This window comes from Cyclopterus lumpus, chromosome 14, assembly GCF_009769545.1.
Source record: "Cyclopterus lumpus isolate fCycLum1 chromosome 14, fCycLum1.pri, whole genome shotgun sequence".
Lineage (NCBI taxonomy): Eukaryota > Metazoa > Chordata > Actinopteri > Perciformes > Cyclopteridae > Cyclopterus > Cyclopterus lumpus.
In genome coordinates, this window is record NC_046979.1 from 15,371,249 (window position 1) to 15,391,029 (window position 19,781).

General features: G+C 42.8%; 1 protein-coding gene across 2 annotated transcripts in view; it reads right to left on the minus strand.

Annotated features, from left to right (window-relative positions):
• The window catches only part of LOC117742670 (Down syndrome cell adhesion molecule-like protein 1 homolog), a 49,572-nt gene that overhangs the window by 23,153 nt on the left and 6,638 nt on the right, over positions 1 to 19,781 (minus strand). For both annotated transcript variants that reach the window (XM_034550237.1, XM_034550238.1), the window contains exons 2-3: positions 16,351 to 16,671; positions 13,736 to 13,882 (exon numbers count right to left, since the gene is read on the minus strand). In XM_034550237.1, coding sequence (XP_034406128.1) covers positions 13,736 to 13,882; positions 16,351 to 16,671 — 468 coding nt within the window. The remainder of the gene's footprint in view (positions 1 to 13,735; positions 13,883 to 16,350; positions 16,672 to 19,781) is intronic.

Sequence of the window (19,781 nt, forward strand, 5' to 3'; positions counted from 1 at the left end):
TGGATAAGGAAAAATATGTAAGAAATGTTAAAAGTACAGAATGACGAATATCATCTTTTACATTGACAACAATTTTAACATCTAGTTAAAAACTAATAAATACAATATTTGAACTTTACATTTTAGAAAATGTGATGTGTTCTCATTTCTAAACAAAAGCAAGATTATTTCCCATCCCATATTTAACATTTTTAAATAGGTTAAAGTGAATAAGATTTCTCAGTGGCAGTATAGGGGCAACAACCATATGCTATACTTGTAAGTAATGTAGCTAATGATGTATACTGTACTGTATGTCCTTAGTAAACCTCTCGTGTAATAAAGGGTTTCTTTTATTTCATCTAACAAAATGCCCATGGCCTCGCAGTCACACAGCAGGCCAGACCTGCTGTGTGACAAATACCAAAGAGGAGAAAAGAAGAGGGGAAATAATGGAAGTACAAATGTGCGAGAGAGAATAGGAAAAATAAAAGCATGAGAGAGTCTATAAATAGGATACATACTGTCGCCTGTGTGGGTCCAAGAGTTGTGTGTGAGTGTACCGTGTGTGTGTGAGTGAGTTAGTAGCAGCCTCATTTTCTCACATGCAAATGAAGGCGTCGGCGCAAAGATAACGAGGCCCATATTTCCACCTCCTCAGTGGGGCCATTATTTATTGATGTTCTGCATCTTTCCCCCTCCCTCCCACTCTCACGCTTTCTTCATCCTCTCCCTGTTGCTAGGGTCTTCTCACTGCCATCCTGTTACGATTTTGGTTTAGTTTCAGCAATTATTAAAGCACGACCAGTTTGCAATCAACGAGGACGAAATAGGGACAGTCGTGTGACTGCAAAACATCTCAATGGTGAGTTGGTAGAAGTCATTGAAACTAATGGGGAAAGAATAGTATCACTAGGTAGTTGCTAAATATAGCATGTCAGATGCTGGTGGGTTTTGTATCCAATCAGAAATATTTTCCTAAACCATTCAACATAATACACTTTTTAGTTTTCAATCTGACTGTCAATCTGGATTTAGAAAGGCAGTTGAGTCTGAAGTTGTGTGAATTAAGGACAATAACAGGACTCACCTACCCACAGAAAGTAGTTAAACAAAACTTGTTCATTGTGAAGTTTGGAAACTAAGTTGGACTTCTCTCCCCTGAACAGGAAACTAATTTATCTCTTCGAAGTGATACCCACCAACATGCTTTAAAGGGGCACATTTCCACACTATCTAGACTATTCTATTTTAGGAGACAACCTTTTTCCTCTCTTAGCCCCAATTATCTTATGACACTAACGTGTCCAGAATGCAGCTTTTCATGTGGACAGAGCATACAAAAAAACTAAATAAATAAAAATGTAACGAATGATCGCGCAGCACTCACAGCTCTGGGTAAATCCACTGCTGTTCCTGTGGGAGTTCCCAGTATGGACCCCATATCTAATCAGTTTGGAAAAGGCTAATGAGGTATCGAACTCACATCCCTGTTTTCCTTCTGGCAGAGCACTACAATCTGATCCCTGGAGTCTCCATCTTACTCAACACTGTTGACGGTCAAAGGCAGTGGTTCCTTGCCTCGAAGGGCTCTCCCAGTTAAATGAAGGTTAGCGTATCTTCACAGCTCATTATGATGACTACAAGCTAGCACAAGGAGAAAATGTGCCAAAGCAGCGGAGGGTCAGAGGCTTCACTCCTCCACAACAACAACAGTACAAATCCTCAGATAGATGCCTGCAGCACAACATGTTCATCCATTAAAGAGATGTGGTCTAAAGTTAGAAGATCAGAAGGAAATTTAATTAAAAAAAACTCATTCCAAATGTTACCTTTACGATTACGCTTCACAGGGAAAGATGGAAGTTATGCAGAAATGTGGGCTGAAATCTCTCCTCCCTACTATCCCACGATAGTAAGAGACAATACACATAACATATATATATATATATATATATATATATATATATTACACAGACATTAAATATGCTGTGGAGATATAACTCTATTGATATTTTAACTACATATTGTATGAGCGCAGCAGTGAACTGTAAACATTTTGCTCCAGCAGACCAGAGTCCTCCTGTTAATGCCAAAGGTAAATGTCTGCTTTGAGATCCAAATATCCCCACAACTCTGATACACACAAACACAAATGAACACACACGGCACACGGACGTCAAAGTTAAGTTAGTTGAACGTCATGATAGAAAAAGTGGCCCACAATCCGACTTCGACATTAGAAAAATCTCATTTTGTTTCTCTACCTTATACCCTTGCTCTCAGCGGCATGTGGCAGAGAAGAATTTAAAAGAAGGTGCGAAGAGAGAGAGAGAGGGGAGGAGGACCGGATCAAAGACTTGTGACTGTCACAGAAAGAAGAAGAGAGAACAAAAAACGCAGTATATTCCGGAGATATTCTCTGCGGTGCTGGAACGTGCTCTGTGCTCACAAATGCAGACATGCCAGGCACAAACACACACAGAAACACCTACTGAGCTTAAAATAGGACAACAAATACTTCCCGGCTGGAAGGAAAAATAACAAACTACGTTATAGAATTAGCACAGTGGAGTCGGTGAATGGCAGTGGTCCAGTTTTGCAGCGGAGGAATGTGTTAAAGCAGAAAATCAGCCCTGTTGGGCGGAATGACTTGATTTAGAGAGCAATGAGGGGAGACAAATGAGGAAGAAAAGACAGTAGGGGAGAAAAGCAATAGGAAAGATGGAGGGTAAACTGTGGAGGAGATAACAGTCCATGTCTGTGTTCTCCCTTCCTTTCAAACCTTTATGCAAAAAAGGCGTGTTGCATTTGTATTCAAAGCGAGAGCCCACTCCACCCTCCCTTTGCTCTCTCCTCTCTCTCTGCTGTGTACATTAAAAGCCCAAGTAGAAGCAGGTGTCAGCCAATTAAATATATACACTTTCCTGGCTTTTATTCTGCTGCACACTTACTTAACATCTATGAATGGCGCCCTCTTAACTCCTTTCAATTCACATTCAAAGCAGGTTTTATTGGCACAACTGATGTGTAACAACTAATTGTGCAATGGGAGCCCACCCCGCTGCATCTCCTCCATAAAAGAGACTTTGTTAACACGACCAAACTGTTCAGACGGAGCACGAGTCACGCTGCCAGTTAAGACTAACACTGCATGAGCAATATCTGAATCTCCGCATTCAATTCTCTTTCTGCCCTCCCGCTTCTTCTCTGTAGCTAGTTCATTTTATGGAAGGGGGACGAGCTGCAAGACGTAGAAGGAGCCGCAGCTCTGTCATGTTTTCATTAAAAAGCCACGCTTCAGTGTCTAATCCTAACTGCTGTCCTCTTTCCTAACCAATTCTGACTGCTTACCTCATCTTTCAATCATGTTCTCCCTGCCCTGGCCTTTGCCACTGTGCACCGCCTCACCCTGGGTGGAGAGGATGCCAGAAAGTTGAGGGGACAGAGGTGAGGCACGGACAAAGGTGGAGGTTGAGGAGAGAGAGGGGGATGAGGAAGAGCAGACAGAGCAGAGTCCAGTTTCCACTGCGATGGGACAACGTCTCTTCTGCTTCACTTGACTGCTCTGTCCCAATTTGCCCTGTGTGACTTTAAACAGTAAACACTGGGGGAGGGGAGGATGCGGAGGGGTGGGTGGGGGCGGCCTATCGAGAGGCTGAATGGCCAGTCGAGGACAGACATAAAACTGATCGTATGCAAAAGATGTCATTTGCGTGGATATAACTCAACGCAATGCTGCAGAGACGCCACGTTCCCCCCCATAAACCCATCGTAACCAGACAGGCCGACGATGCTGCATAAAGCTAAATGGACCATCTCAGATAGACGGAGCGCTGAGGAGATTAAGCATCAGTAGAAGCATCAGAGGAAACGAAGGATGTAGGGGAAGAGGGTGGGCGGATAGGCGAGAAATGGGGAGAGATGTAGAAATAGGACTCCATTATTCATGACGTGTGTTTCATGTGCTTGGTGACATCTGGGACAGCAGTGATAATGAGAGTCCCGGGAGAGAGAAACCACATATACACACACACACATCCCGATGCACCGCACATACAGAAGTGTACTGTGGTCAAAATACCGACCCTTCCTCTGGATATCCCATTAACTCTTATTGAACTGTTTATCGCAGGTGCACTGAGGCTTTAACACTATATAACTATATAAAAGTAACTATATAAAAAAATGTCACTTAGTCAAGGCAAACACCCGGCTCCTCCACCTTGTTTTGATTTAGCAGTGGATAAGAGACAGAGTTGGAAATACGGTGTGCATCTGCCATCATGTGTGTGTCTGTGTCTGTGTCTGTGTCTGTGTGTGTGTGTGTGTGTGTGTGTGTGTGTGTGTGTGTGTGTGTGCGTGTGCGCTGCGATGTACTCCAGCTTAGCCCATGGCCCGGGGCAGTGAGCTGCATTAGCGGGACTGAGTGAGCGGCCTGGTCCCTCCCTATTAGAGTGCTGGTGGCAGAGGAGTGTCACTGGCCAGCATGGAGAGAGAGAGAGAGAGAGAGAGAGAAAGAGAGAGATCTACTGCTGCACACACACACACACACACACACACACACACACATATACACATTGTTTACCAGAAAGCACAGTTGAATTCCGAGCCAAATGTTCATGAATAAACTCAAAATTAAAGAATCAAATATCTGACCCAAATGTTCCAAAGCTTTGACTGTTGCCATGGTAATCGACATCTAAATGAGTGTTCAATTGCAACAGTTTAGTCGTTTATACACATGACCCCAAACAGCCCGTGATATAAGGAGATATAAGGAGTTAGTTGTGTGTTGTGTTTCGATAGATGACAGGTCTTTTATTTATATGTTGGCATAGCCACCAGTCTACTTATTTTAAATGTGTTTATAGACCTATGTATTAACATATTGGTTTTCATGGGTATCTCTGCAATTGTGATTATAGCACATTTTGTAGCGGTTTTAGTTTCAATAACAAAGAAAATCCATGAATTCATTACACAACAACAGCAAAGTAAAGTAAACTATAAGTAAATGATGCCCGACGGTTTGACAGTTTTCGTTATCGTTCCCCCAGCCCATCGCCGTTTTAATGCGCTGGCTTACCTGGGTTCAAACCCAATGGCTGTGCATAAAGATGTAAAGTCAGCAGTTACTCCGACAAAATCTGCCACGAGAGAAGAAAAGCTCTAGCAGCTGCATATCTGACTGAGCATTCGTAATTGGCACGCTCGCTGTGCTTACAGTCTGCGCACTCACACATTTTGGGCTGCATGCTGACGTCCACATCGGGTCATCACACAGACCGAAGCGTGAAGTATGAATTGGCCGTAACCTGCTTGTGCAAGATTGTGTTGCACCTTTGAGTTATAATCACTGATTTGAGTGTGTTTCACACCCACTGGTTACTGGTTCTGCACAATAACAAACATCCAGGGTTGAAGTACAGCAGTATAAAGAGAACGCAGATTCTTTACAATGAAACACTACTCTATTACAAGTAGAAGTTCATATAAGCAGCATTTAATGTGTGTAACTAGTCAAGAGGGAGCTCATTTTAACCACGATGTAGAGTTGGGTAGTTTAACCTATAATAATGTATTTCATAAAAAATTATCAGAACTTTTGTGTATTCTGAATTGGCAAAGTAACTGGTAACTACAGCTGTCAAGTAAAAGCAGCGGAGGGAAAATTACAAATGTATAAGTATAAAGATGCATAAAAAGAAAATACTAAAGTAAAGTATCTCAAAGGTGTCCTTCAGTAAATGGGCTTTCAGTTTGAATCTGACAAACAGGAAGAAGTCCTGGTCAAAACTTACGATTAATAGAAAAAAACAATTGCCAGCTTTAATCCGTGCCCCAAAACATAGAGCAGGCACAATAAACCTGGAAGGTGTGCATACTGAGAAATACGGTGGCGGACTCGAATGACCAAATCGAGAGCCAGAGTTTGGTTCTTCGTTCTGGAGAGAGAAAAGACAGCACTTCACTGTCAGACTGACTCTAGTGTTTTATGTTATTAATCCCCAAAGAAAGTAGTGACATAGAGCGCAAACAACTCCCATGCTGTAACCATGTTGAATTATTGACTTGCTTACACAAGCTATTTACTTTGTACATAACCCAAAGAACAACAGTCGAGGAGCATCGCAACCTTCTGAGACCCCCCCCCCCCCCCCCCCCCCCCCCCCCCCCCCCCAATCACGGCCCGCTGTGTTGATCTGGACTTGTGTTTGGACAGCTAATGGTGAGGCGGATCAATAGGTCTGATTGAGAGGTCATGTTGGAACATAGCACTTGGATGACCACCAGGGATCATGTCTCCTCGCTGCCACCAGACAACCAGCTGCATTCACGGAAACACGGTTAGCACATTATTTTTATTAATCACTCCATCAGGGTCACTTAAGTATGAAATCTAACAATCCATACCAAAAGAAAACCTGACTAAAGCACAATGGTGAGTGCATCTATTTTGGGTTTATTTAAGAAAATCTGATTCTGGCATTCTCTCATAGTTTTACTTCCCTTTGACCTTATCTTCTCTCATATTAATTATACATTTATAAACTTTATACTTAAGACTATTAGTCATAATCTCTGGATGGAAATGTATGAAACCATACTTAAAACCAACAAGCTAAGAAGTGTAATGACATGATTTGAGAGAAAATGTCTTTCTTACAGAGAGGATGAGCGAGGGAGGAAAACCTGAACAAAACTTCTTGCCGCTGCTACGAGCTGCTGAGTAAAGAAGCATTTCCTTAAATGCAATTTCTTAGTAGAGCCTGCTGTAATCTCCTCACACTAATCCCTCTTTCTCTAGCCTAAACAAAAGAGTACAAGAAAGCACGAGTAAAGTGATAAAACCTCTTTACTAAAATCCTATTTCTTAACCCAATCCAGACCACATAATCCCTCCAACTCTTTTACTCTAAGCCTTCGTGCTTTCCTCTGGATGTGGTGAGCAGTGCAGATTAACAACCATCAATCACAGAGACAGTAAATAGAAATTATTTGGTTAAATAATGAGCTCAGATAGTGAAAATGAAATGTGGTGATTACTCAAGACCAAGACCTGAATGATCAAGTTACTTTGATAACCATTTGTCACGCATCAGTGCGTGTGCTCTCTATCCCATGTTTTAACTATATACACTTAAATTGTTGATGTTGTCTTTAGATTAGTGTCCTATTAAAAACTGTGTGACAATAATATAATAATAATGATCAACTATTTCTTTATAGTGTTTTTCCTAAAATATCAAAGTGCCACCTAAAAAAAAAAAAACAAGGCAAAGTTCCATGCAAGTTAAAGCTAATCCAACAAATCATACTTTTTTCCCTAGTATATTACAACTCAGTCCTATTTTAGCAGGTTCGTCCCATCGGAATTTGTTGTAGCAAAATCGTTGCGTTCTCATACCTCAAGTGCCATGTTATCATCATAACCAATAGAACCAGTGGCAGAAAACAACCCCAGTTTTTTAACAAACTGTAATGATCTTTTAATTAAGCCACATGATTAGAAAAGTGTGAATCCAGACCAGACTTCCCAAACACACGCACACTCTCTTCCTCGCTCTCTCAGTTGATATATTCTCACACCGCCTGGCTTGAAGAGTGAGATAGTGGCCAGATTTCTGTCAGAGTGATGTGCTTGCAGGGGCTTCCCCATCTCTCCCTCTTACACTGATTGACACTGATACACTGATGCACTGTAAACATGCTCGTGCTGCATGTGTGTGTGTATGTATGTGCACAAGCCTCAGTGTGTTTGATGGAGACACAAAGAGAAAAAAGGCACGGGAGAGCGACGGCAGCGGCGTTAGAGTGCATACGTTTCTGTGTCCGGGAGCAGGCGTGTGTAGTAGTGTGTAAATAGTCAATAATAGCCGACACTTGTCAGCCCTCTGCTCTGTACACACAAAGCCTGTGGTTGAGCCATTGTTGAACTCCGCCTCTCTACGCCAGCCCCCCCCCACACACAGTACCTCCCTCACCCCCACAAACCGGGCCTCTCAAGCAGAGATAATTATGCCTATTGTACCCCTTTCACACACAGACAACACACATGCGCGCACGCGCGCGCACACACACACACACACACACACACACACACACACACGCGCGTGCTAATTCACACACCCACCCACGTGCCTACTCAACCTAACTGAGTAAAAGATGGCTGCCAGCACCCCATCTGTTCCTGCCCAGCTCTCAGTCGCTCTCAGCACAGTGGGGCAAATAAAGTGAAAGAAGAAGAAACAGAGCTGAACAATCTGCAGAACAAGTGCATTGGAAGATTGTGTTGCATTGGAAACTGGATTTGAGAGATTAAAAAATGAACACCATGTTGTTTTGTCATTTCTTAGACAGATGATTTTGCAGGAAGCTGCTCATCATTAGGTTTGAGTGTTACCACCATATGTTTGCATGTGTGCGTACGTACATAATAGCGGCACCATCAGCTGCATGATTTGGTCCTCAACGTCCCCCACTAACCGCTATGGCCATGCTGTGTGCCATGTGGGACAGAGGCAGGAGAGGAGGGAGGGAGGGATGGTGTGAGACTTGAGGGTGGGGGTGAGAGAGGGCAACACAGTCGCTGTGGTTATGTTCAATGAGCCCTGGGGACGCCACGTGCTCCCTGTCCTCCTCTGTCACACCACGTCCTGCTGCACGCAGGAAGCCAGAGCACAATAACAGGACAGCCGTCACACAGCAGAGCGCAGCGCAGCCTTAATGTATCCTGAGTTAATGTTTAATGAGCGCTCCATATTCAGGAAGCTTCATGCAAAATCTGAAAATGGCTTTATTGTGTTACTGTAGAGGTGTGTGTGTCTGTGTGTGTGTGTGTGTGTGTGTGTGTGTGTGTGTAGGGGGCAAGCTTGCACATTTGTACTTTGCAGAAGTGAGTGTGTGCGTGTGTCAGACCGGTGTTTACAAGAGTCGGCTGTGTCTCAGACAAGTGTATCTATTAATGTATTCCTGCTCTGAGTGCAAAAGCACAGATTTACAAACAGACATCGTGTCCTAACACACCACTGCTCTCCATGAGGTCCCTCTGCCTTTGTCACCTCTCTCCTCGCTGCACCTGTGCAAAGCCTTATGATACTAACTTTTTAATTAACCTGTTCAAAGGAAAATCTACAGTATGTGCAGGTGTGAATATTAATATGTATATATATATATATATATATATATATATACACTAATAATAATAGAACCAATTTGCACTTTTCAAGGTCACCTCAATATTGAATATTTTGCATATTAATATTGAAATATACAAACAGGCACATACACTGTATAAGTAAAGGCCCAATCAGCAGATGATCTATTGATATGGTCCAAACCCCCTTATAACCCATGTAAGACTATTCTTGACTAAACCTTGATGTGCTGTGAACTATTCATGGTTGTGATTTTAAACCAACATTTAAATGTATAAGTCGCTCTCTTTCTCTGTTTTATATCTCTGTAAACTGAATATATTTGGGTTTTAGGTCAGTTGGAAAAATCTAGAATTTGATGACCTCCTTTTTGCCGCTGTGGGAAAGTCTAACGGGCATAACCAGCAGATCAATCGATGATGATCGAAATAAATCGCTGGTTGCAACCCTAAATATAGCCGTCGAGGCAAAAGCGGAGAGATGGAAAACCACTCAATTCAAGTCACTGCAAATCAGTTTAGCTTAGTTGTAACTTTGTTTAAATCTTTCTTTCTGTAAATTGTTAAACTCTACTGTATTTTTCCAGGTGTTGACAATTAATCCCTGTGTGTGTGTGTGTGTGTGTGTGTGTGTGTGTGTGTGTGTGTGTGTGTGTGTGTGTGTGTGTGTGTGTTTGGTTGTGTCTCTGTTGAGCCGCTTGACTTCCAGCAGGGACCCCAGGGGCAGAGGATTGATCGGTAATGTAGCCTGTAAGTGACCTCACCACCCGGTGTCACCTATTAGGGTCCAAGTTCAAATCAAAGGCCTGATAACTCAGCATTTACACACCGACAGGTTAAACACAGGTTAAATCCACCTCACTTTCAACACCACAGGGGTTTAACGAGACTGAGGAAGTCTGTCAATGGTCTATATGAATGCAAAACACATCTGCATCTTGTACAATTCAACCTTAAAGGGAGTAGAACATGGTGGAGTGGACGTTTGGAGAGAGGATGAGAGGATAAGAGCAGAAAATAGTAGGAATATAGTGCAAAAAATTATTACAAGGGAAGAAGAAAAGAAAATAGTCCATAGTGTTAAGGATGAGTGTGTGAAGTGTTGATGTGTGCAAGAAGAGTTTTCTCATTTGTTTTGAACTGATCTCATCCATAAATTTAAATTGTGCCCTTCTGTCATTGCTTTTCAGCTCTGGGTTTTTACGGGCATGTGTATCAAATTACTGCGCGAATACATAAACAAGGCCAAACTGTGTGGCAGGTGGATTAGATGGAGCATGGTTGGGCATCTTCTGTGGACCACCATGTGGCCACAGCCATCTGCTGGTCCAGTCTCTATTCATCGGAGCCACTCATTAGCTTTCTGCTGGTTAGACTGACGTCCTCGATCTGCAAGCTGAACCCTCTCTGTGTCCCACTGTTGTTTTTATTCCCGTCCATAAACCCTCCATCTCTCTGTCCCCGTTCCAGCTCTCCTCCTTCAGATCACTGCTCAGACTAGCAGGCCTCCATTGTCTCAGAGGGTCACACACACACATACACACATGCACACACACACACACAAAGCTTAACTACAGGGATGGCATGGGATGGGGACGTGAGAGGGAAATAGGTCAGTCTGCCTACACCCCTCCCCTCTTAAACCCCATCACTGTCCTGGCTGGACAGAAAAGTGGGGCAGGCAAGGGGACACACACACACACACACATACACACACGCTCGCACAGCTCCAGATGGGTAACATGTGTGTTTGACAAAATGGAACCTGTTGGGGTTCAGAGGGCACGGCTGCGTTGTGTTATGTCATCAACTCAACCTTCCGACTGGTATGTGATCGCACTACTGATCAGGGTCTTCACATCGTGTTCTCAGTGCTAAGGCACAGGTAAGTAAGTAAAGTAGATTAATTGAAATTCACATTTTCAAATCTAAACAGGACAGCGGGTGGTCTAGTCACTTTAGTCATGTTACTTTGTATTCGGATGGTGGGGAATCAGAGAAGAGACACACAGGAAGGAACCGTAGTGAGATTTAGCATCAGGTCTGTGGTGGCACAGATGTGGCTCGGAAAGTAGATGACTTGAATGCATCACCTCCAATATATATTTCTTTCTTTTGTGTTGCAACGATGCGACCAGCCAATCACAGCCCACTGGAATATTGTTTTAGAAATCCAAAGAAAGTTTGGTGACGGTTGAACGCTTTGACTTGCTGTGTGCAGTGGATTTCAGCAGACAATGCCCCTCTCTATACACACAATACCAGGCAACATCTCAGGCACAGTGTGTGTTACCACAGAGAGACATCTAATGGGGATTTCAACTAAATAGAAGACATGCAAGTCAGTTGATTGTTTGTTTATCTCTCTATGCTGTACAATCAGCCGTTGAAAAGTCCAGGTTGTTTCCCTGCCTTCTGCTCAGTGCATGCTGGGATAGGCCCAGGGACAGGAACAAGCATGTATGGAAAATGGTGGAATGAAGGCTTCTGATTAAAAAAGACAGGTGCATATGTACACGACCATAACTTATATGGATTTACTCACTCGAAATCAACTGCAACGGCTCGCGCTGTTTCTTATGCAAAGCAAGAGTGACAGGCCAGACAGGCAACCACCCACACACTCGCACGCAGAGAGCTCTCAGTCACAAAATCAATTTTAATTTTCACATCTTCATTAGATCCAGAGAATCCCTTGCTGGCCAAGAGAAAGAGTGTGACCGATGATGTTAAAGTAACCCAAAAAGAGGGTTAACTGTGGAGTGTGCATCAATAATGTTTCTCATTGGAATGTATATATAACCACATCATGCGTCGACTGTATATTGATATTCACTGTATGTGTATGCATGCGTGTGTGCAGAGTTGTTGTGCATCAATGTGAGAGTGCACTTACAATATTCAGATCATGAACCGTTCTGCAGACGCGTTGTGCTTTAGAGGTTATTTTGTGGATAAGTGACGCCGTTGATTGGCTGTAAGGATGATGAGGTCACTGTGTTGATTAGCGAGGAGGACGGGGTCAAGGTTGAACACGGCCGCATTGCGAGTGCTTGTTGTGTTTGTGTGTGGCGCTGTCGTAGGGAAATGAAAGTTCAGTGAGCAGCTCATCATGTTCAACATCTGATCGTCACACTCACTGCTCATCAGCTGACCTATATACCCCTAATTACCCACCGCAGCCTCATGATGGTACACACAGCTACACCCCATATGAAAAACATAAATACACACACAGACTACTGGCACATCCGAACCAGATCAGCTGTATTCATGTTTAGGAAGAATAGGAAGTCATGTTTGTCACTGTGAATCAAACATGATGGGAACTCTTAATGTAAAGAGCGACTGCAGGGGAAATGTGAATGGAGAATCCCTCTTGATTGTAAAGTTAAACAGCATACCAGAATACAATAACAATGGAAATGTTATTTTAAAACCTCATTCAATAATAAGACAGAAACTTTTAGACAAGAGAAAGGCTGGTTTTTTGTCTGTGTGTGTGTGTGTGTGTGTGTGTGTGTGTGTGTGTGTGTGTGTGCATATTATGCAATTAAAGTAAAAAAGATAATGACTGAATTTTGAGAGTGTTTGCCGAAAGACAAAAATTATGTTAATAAATAATGCAAAAATGTATTACAAATTACAGTAAAACACTAAAATACTGTACATGGAAACTGAAAAAGAAGTAAAAGAAATACACTGAAATTCTGAAAATAAACTCCTGAAACCGGGGTGCATGTGTGTGTGTGACACAGTGTCTGTGTGTTTTGCATACATATAATATAAAACACCATCTGCCAGGACCTGAGGCCGTTCTTGCCCTACTACCCTCCTTGCTTCTTTTCCTTTGGTTCATTTATCTCCTCTAAATCTCATCCCTCTCCTACATTGTTATTGCAAGCATTTTAAATCCAGAAAAAATAATCATACATTACACACGATATATAGTCCCACAATAAAACACTCATAATGTATTCACAAACAGACAAAATGACTGAACACTACATTTCTCTCATTCTCTCGCACACACAAATGAGGTTAATGAAGATGAATGTGGGGGCACAGTCCTATTGACATCCCATGTCTCTAATTGTGGCCGTGTTCTTCAAGGACATGGTGGGAAGACAAGCAGGGACAGGACAGGAATAGATCTGAAGAGGAGAAACTGGAAAAGTCATGTGACTTGGAAGAGAGTCAATCCCAATTAAATGCAGGATCCGACATTAGGGGGAAATGTGTATGTGATGAGATGTAGAAGCAGCAATAGCAGAGAAGGAAAGGTCTGTGAAAAGAGGAGGAAGATGAAGGAGAGGGAGGGAGGAGATTCTGAGCAGGCAGAGGAGGAGGAGGAGGAGGAGGACCAGATCAGTGATCCAGAACAGTGAGCAGACAGAAGACACGAGTTAAGAGTTCGGTCAAACATATAGCACAGCAGTCGTCCACACACGCACACGCACACGCACACGCACACACACACACACACACACACACACACGCACACACAAACGAAAGATAAAGATATTCTTAAATCCTATGAAGTGAATAAACCTGCCCACCCCAGGATAATTCAGATTCACTCAAGTGATGTCCTACCTGGTACGATGGAAACCGTGTCTCTCTCCCAGGACACGACGCTGACGTACTCCTGCACGGCAGCGGGGATGAGGCACTTGAACACAGCTACGTTGCTCCGCATTGAGCGCTGGTCCGCCACCCGCACAGTGTAGGGCTCCCTGAAAACTACAAAAACGCACAAATCATATTGAGACAGCTGATATCTCATGATTTATAAAGGCAATATTATATCCTCCCATTGAATCGTTGAGGTGTGGTGACCCATGATGGTGTAAATGTTGTTTTCAGGATTTGTTTTTTAAACACAAGTAATTATAAATTAAGCATATTATCGGCACTTATTATCTTCTATCATCAACCAAGAAGATGTGCTGACGTTGGCCGAACATGACGGCGATATCATCACAATGTGAGCCTCTTTGTTCCAAGACGCAAACAATAATCTACTTACGTTGACATCGTCAAAAACAACCCATTAACGCTCCAGAGCAAAACAACCGTTCATCAATTAGCACAGAACGCTACATTTATACATGGGAAATTACTAGCCTACTCTTGTGCCTCCCCCTTTCACCATAACTGCTGCAAGCCGCCATTAAGCAGGATAATCATGGGAATTGTTTTCTAGCTTTAGCATGACATTATCACAATACACCAATCTTCTGTTTTTGCACCGAACTTCATAAGCACGCAAACATGTTAGCTGCACATTTTATGTAAACTGAAGGGTTATTGCTTTAGTTTATGCAATATGTTACACTCTAGTGAATGAGCAGGGACTCATTAGCTAAATCACACGAAAGCTAGGACGTATCCTAAGGTTGCTAAGAAACTGGTTCAGATTCCCTTCCCTGGTAACAGACACGATGACAGCGTGCATACATTCCTGCTGCAAGAGCGAAACACATGCAAGTGCACGGAAATGTTCATCTTCTTTAATCAGATGAATAGAATAAAAAACACATCAGTTAAGTTCCTCTGAAATAATATGATATAAACCACCACGGAATTAGTTTATGAAATTGCCGGGTAGCCATAATGTAGTTAAGGCGAGTCAATGAGACCCCTGTCAATTATTGTCGGATGGCAGGTCAAGTACAACACAACGGTCACGAGACTGAACCTCAAGACAAAAAGCGCCCGCATCCTGTCTGACCGCAACCTGTGCACCAGAGCTGGCCCGACAGAGGCCGCTGGCTGCAGGACGTTTGGTTCATGCTAATCCCTCGTCTCCTGAGGCCAGGCTTTTGGGTCATGTGGGAATGAAGGCAGCAACCGGCTGGCATGCAGCTCAGGGCCCTGGCTCAAATCCTCAACTTGGCGCTAGTATTAGTATTAGAATGAATATGAGTATTAGTTCAGGTCGGTGTTGGGAGGCAGAATATGAAAACAGATGTTGACGGCAGGGGGGAAGGGGGAGGGACCGACTGGACTGAATGAATGCGTGGAAGGAGGGGACAATAGATGCAGTGTAACTAACATCCAGCTGTAGCTTTGTTCCAGCTGAGGTTTGATGTAACTGTTTGGTAAAGTATCTCTGCTAGTTATAGAGCTGCATAAACCCAAACCCCCCAGACGTACTATTTTACTTTAGCCGAGGTCTGGCTTATTAAAGCAGCCTCACGCGGTCCAATCAATGGAAAGCACCAATTAGGTTCGTTAATGAGAGATAATTAAAGAAGTGTGCTGTGGCTAAATTTAGTCTGGCACAAGAGGACAGTTTGAAGAATGAGGAAGCAGGGAGGAGAAGGAGGACAGAAAAGAGAATATGATGGCAACAGAGGCAGCTTTTGGTCAAAATGTCCATAAATAGACATGAGATATTTGTATTATGTACAATGAAATTATATTGATATATATATATTTAAAAAAAATTATATATATTAAATCCCTGTTTTAGGTTAGCATACGTAGTAGTTGTAAAGCGTGGTTATAAAGGTCACTGACACTGAACTGTATCTGCTTTTCACTCGGTGATGAATTACTTTTCTCTCCTTGCTGAGCTTTAAAAAGCATTCCTTGAAAATATACAAGTGGCTCTGAAGTTCCTGGAGCCTTTAATTGCACTGACTTTTTAAGAAGTGAAGGGCTGTCAATGAGGATGATCTGGTCATGTGATATAACCCATTGTTACACTTTTTCCTGGTTTTCTGGTTCATCTAAAAATCACAATGAGTTGCCACTTAAATCTAAGTACTGCAGGGGTTGTGTTTTGGATTTCATCTTTCCAGATGGTGCCATGCTATAGATGCAGCTGAAGGGGTTACGTCGGTATAAAGTGCAGTGGTTCCTCAACAGCTCAGTCAAATAGGTGTGAGCGAAGGCCGAGGCCTAGTGTTGTATGTGATGCAGATGTTCTCTCTGTGGACTGTGTTCTAGGTCAATCTGTGTTCAGGTCGAGATGGGCTATTTTAGGGCAGGTGATTCTGTGTGTGGGTAGGGCTTTTTGCAGCTGCCAATCACGTCTGCTCTACTTTATGCTTTCACAACTGTCCCTTTTTGCTCCATTCCTCATCATGTTGTGTCTAACTTTGGCCTTTTGATCCATAACACCCCTTGTTTCATCTCAATCTTTCAAATCCGTCTGTCTTGCTTTACTCTCAGGCCAATTCCCCTTCCTGACCGCAACTCACCAGCTTTGATGCGGATGTTGGGGCTGCGGATCTTGCCGGCTTGGTTTTCGGCAGTGCAGAAGTAGTCGTTGTCGTGGATGTAGCTGTTGTAGGCTGAGGGCGAGAAGGGGTACAGTTGCAGGGTGCCATTGGCGTGCACGTGGCGGATGTGGGGCACGTCGTAGATGTCATCGCCGGTGGCCAGGTACCAGCGCAGTATGGCACTGGGGGTGCCCCCTGCTGGACAGGGCAGGGACACCCCCACCGAGCTGGAGTAGGTTACCCTCTGCAGGGAGGCATTCACAAAGTACAGCCTGGTGGAGCCCACATCCTCACTGTGTACTGCAGGGGCAAACAGACAACACAACATCACATATCCGGCCGGGGTGGAGGTGACAGGTCAACAATGAGCACCTGTTATGTGCTGTATACAGTGTGTAAACAATCAAATATGAGCTAACAGGATTCCACTGCAACTGATTTAAAGCAATCTGCATCACTTTAATGGACAGAGAGGGAATGTCCTTCAAATGTGTTGCGAAATAATCATAACAAATATATGTCAAATGTCCAGCTGCAAACATCAGTCATGTGATTCAGAAAGCCAGGGATTTGGGCTAAAGCCTGTGATGATTTAGATGGATCGGAGGGAGGAGGAGCCTGTTACCTCCGTACAGTGGACACATACACAAACAAAGACAGAGAGAAAGGGAACTCGATGATAGGTTATGTGATTGGAATTTCTATGCCAGACGCAGAGATTTAAGTCTATTTAATCTCCTTACATATTTAACACACACATACACACATGCAAACACACACACACAGGAATGTTCTTCATTGGCACTCAGATTAAACACATCTCTCCAACAGAGAAAGGAGAGTGCGAAGAGGAAAGAAAGTGGGGGAGGTCTCTTAAATTTGGGGTGATAATAGGAAAGATTAGAAGATAAAGAGTGTGGGGGACAGTGCTGACGGACAGATGTTAACCACCGCTGCTTCTAAATGATACCCTCTAATAATACACATCACCCCACAACGTGTTCAGCACAGAAAGTCTGTTAAACATCCTGGAAGATACCAAAAGATTTTGATCTAAATTGGATAAAATTACAAGTGGTTCTTGTACATTACTTATTTTTTAAACAATGTCAATAGTTATTACATAAAAATAAATTCAAATTGTCAGTGGTAAAGTATACAAGTTTGAATTTATTGATATTACATGTTGATTGATTTAATGGAATGATTCATGTTAAATTATGTAATAGTTATCACTGACATTCAATAATGTCACTTTAAGGTGTTTCAGTGGTCGCATCAGGGTTGTTATACTTAATCCTTACTAATGATCATTAGTTATTTTCAAGAACTTTTGTGGTGTGATTACAAAACAGATCAGATGATTTCTTCTAGCCTGAAAATATATTGTAAAATGTGAACAGTTTAAGTTCTAGGACTCAAATGTATTAGAAAAACATGTAAATTATGTCAAAGTTCAGCACAAAATGTGGCAATAATCTAATGAAACACAGAACTAGAGATGTGACTACAAAATGCATAACACACAGTATGTATTTATGATATAAACATATTTTATAAATCGATTTATAATTTTAGATAGAGAAAAAGCTAGAGCTAGAGTTGCATGTTTTGTCTGACCAACACTTGCAAAGATATTCATTTTATTATCATGTAATATAAAGAAAAGCAACAAATGCTCACTACTGAGAGACCACAACTACAGAATTTTGACTTGGACTTATTCTTCTGAGGATTCACTTATTCCTTAATTGACTAATTGTTTATTTTTTAACAATCAAAAAGGGTTTTATTATTCACCTGCTAATTGTTAAGGTAGCAGAAGTCTCACCAATCACAGCTGTTCCCTGCCCTCGGTGTTCAAGGACATGATTATGTTCTGTGACACAGAGGTACAGATATCTTCAACGTCTGCATATAAGTTTCAATACTTCGATTGATAATTACATTATTTGTCATTATCAGCTACCTCTTGCAGATGGATATTATGCTGCATCAGCTGAATGATGGTTTTAAACTTGGAGCTCATCCAATCTTGCTGGAAGGTTGAGGGAACAGTATAAGAGAGAAATAATTCCTGTTGTTCACACTGTTATGAGGTTTTCTCAGGTACACGAAGCACACAACCCAAAATAGGCCTAGTTGTGACTGTGTGAAAACAGTGACTGTTAGGTTTGTGATATTGATGCGGAGAATCACAAAGTCCATCAGACATTGACCGTCTACAGTAAAATTAAACAGGAAATAAGGAGTGAGAGCAAGAAACACATCTGATCATCAAAATATTAAGACTGTAAGCCATGTCTTTGATGCAGCGTGGCTTCAAGCTATGTGTGATGTACACAGAATCTTAACAGACTAAATCACCACCAACAGTGTGCTGAGTGTCACTAAGCTCAGTGCAATCGGTCAAAGGAAGATGCAGCGATCGCTTCCATCCAGGAGGGTCTGTTAATAACTCCAGCTTACTTTCAAAGAAGTGCTACTATCCCTTAGTAGACGAGAGATTGATAAAGCTGGGCAGAATGTTACAGATGGTATATGAAAATGTGTCTAGCAGTCCAGTGGTGGGCTGCAAAAACCAGGTCAGACTCCCTCCCCTTTGCAGATTACTGATAATGGCCCCTGAGCATAAAGCCCATATTAAAGATTGCAATATCTATAATCTCCCAATGGGGGGACAGGACTAAAGTGGAGGAGTGAGGGGGTCACCCTGAGAGCTGGGGGGGGGCTGGGCAGCAGGAGAGCCTCTCATAGAGTAGATTATATGGCCTGGGGGCGCAGGCACTGGGGGGCTGGGGAGCAATGGGACTGATGGAGCGGGAAGTGGTATAAAAAGGGGATCAGAGCAAACTCCCACCACTCAGAGCCAGTCAAAACCCGGGAAACCACACATGAACTTTACACACACATACACACACACACACACACACCAAAAGCAGCTCTGAGCACTCAAACTGGGAGGAGACAGAGCGAGTTGCCATGGTGGCACTGGCACTTGAAAGCTGTGAGTGAATTAAAAGACAATGCCACGATTTAACAGTGACCCTCTGAATAATCTAAATATAGAAACTTAAAGTCACCAAAAACCAAATGATGTCACAGACAGTGTCTCAAAAATGACCAAGTAGTCATTTAAAGAAGGTGTGTGTCACTACAATTGGGAAAACAATTGTGTCAATGCCTAAGCCCCCGGAACTGGCAAGGTCGGTCCGCTACAGGAGGAGGTGGCGTGGTCCGGCGTATCACACTGTGTGCACTCCTGAACTCAACTGGCACAGTTCTGGTTGGTGCCAGACTGGCGGACTCTCCAGCCCATTTAAAAGCAACAGACATAACCTGTGCCAACCTGTACAGACGGCTTGAGTGGAAGAAAACTAAAATGCCACATGTAGCAACAGTGAGGTTAA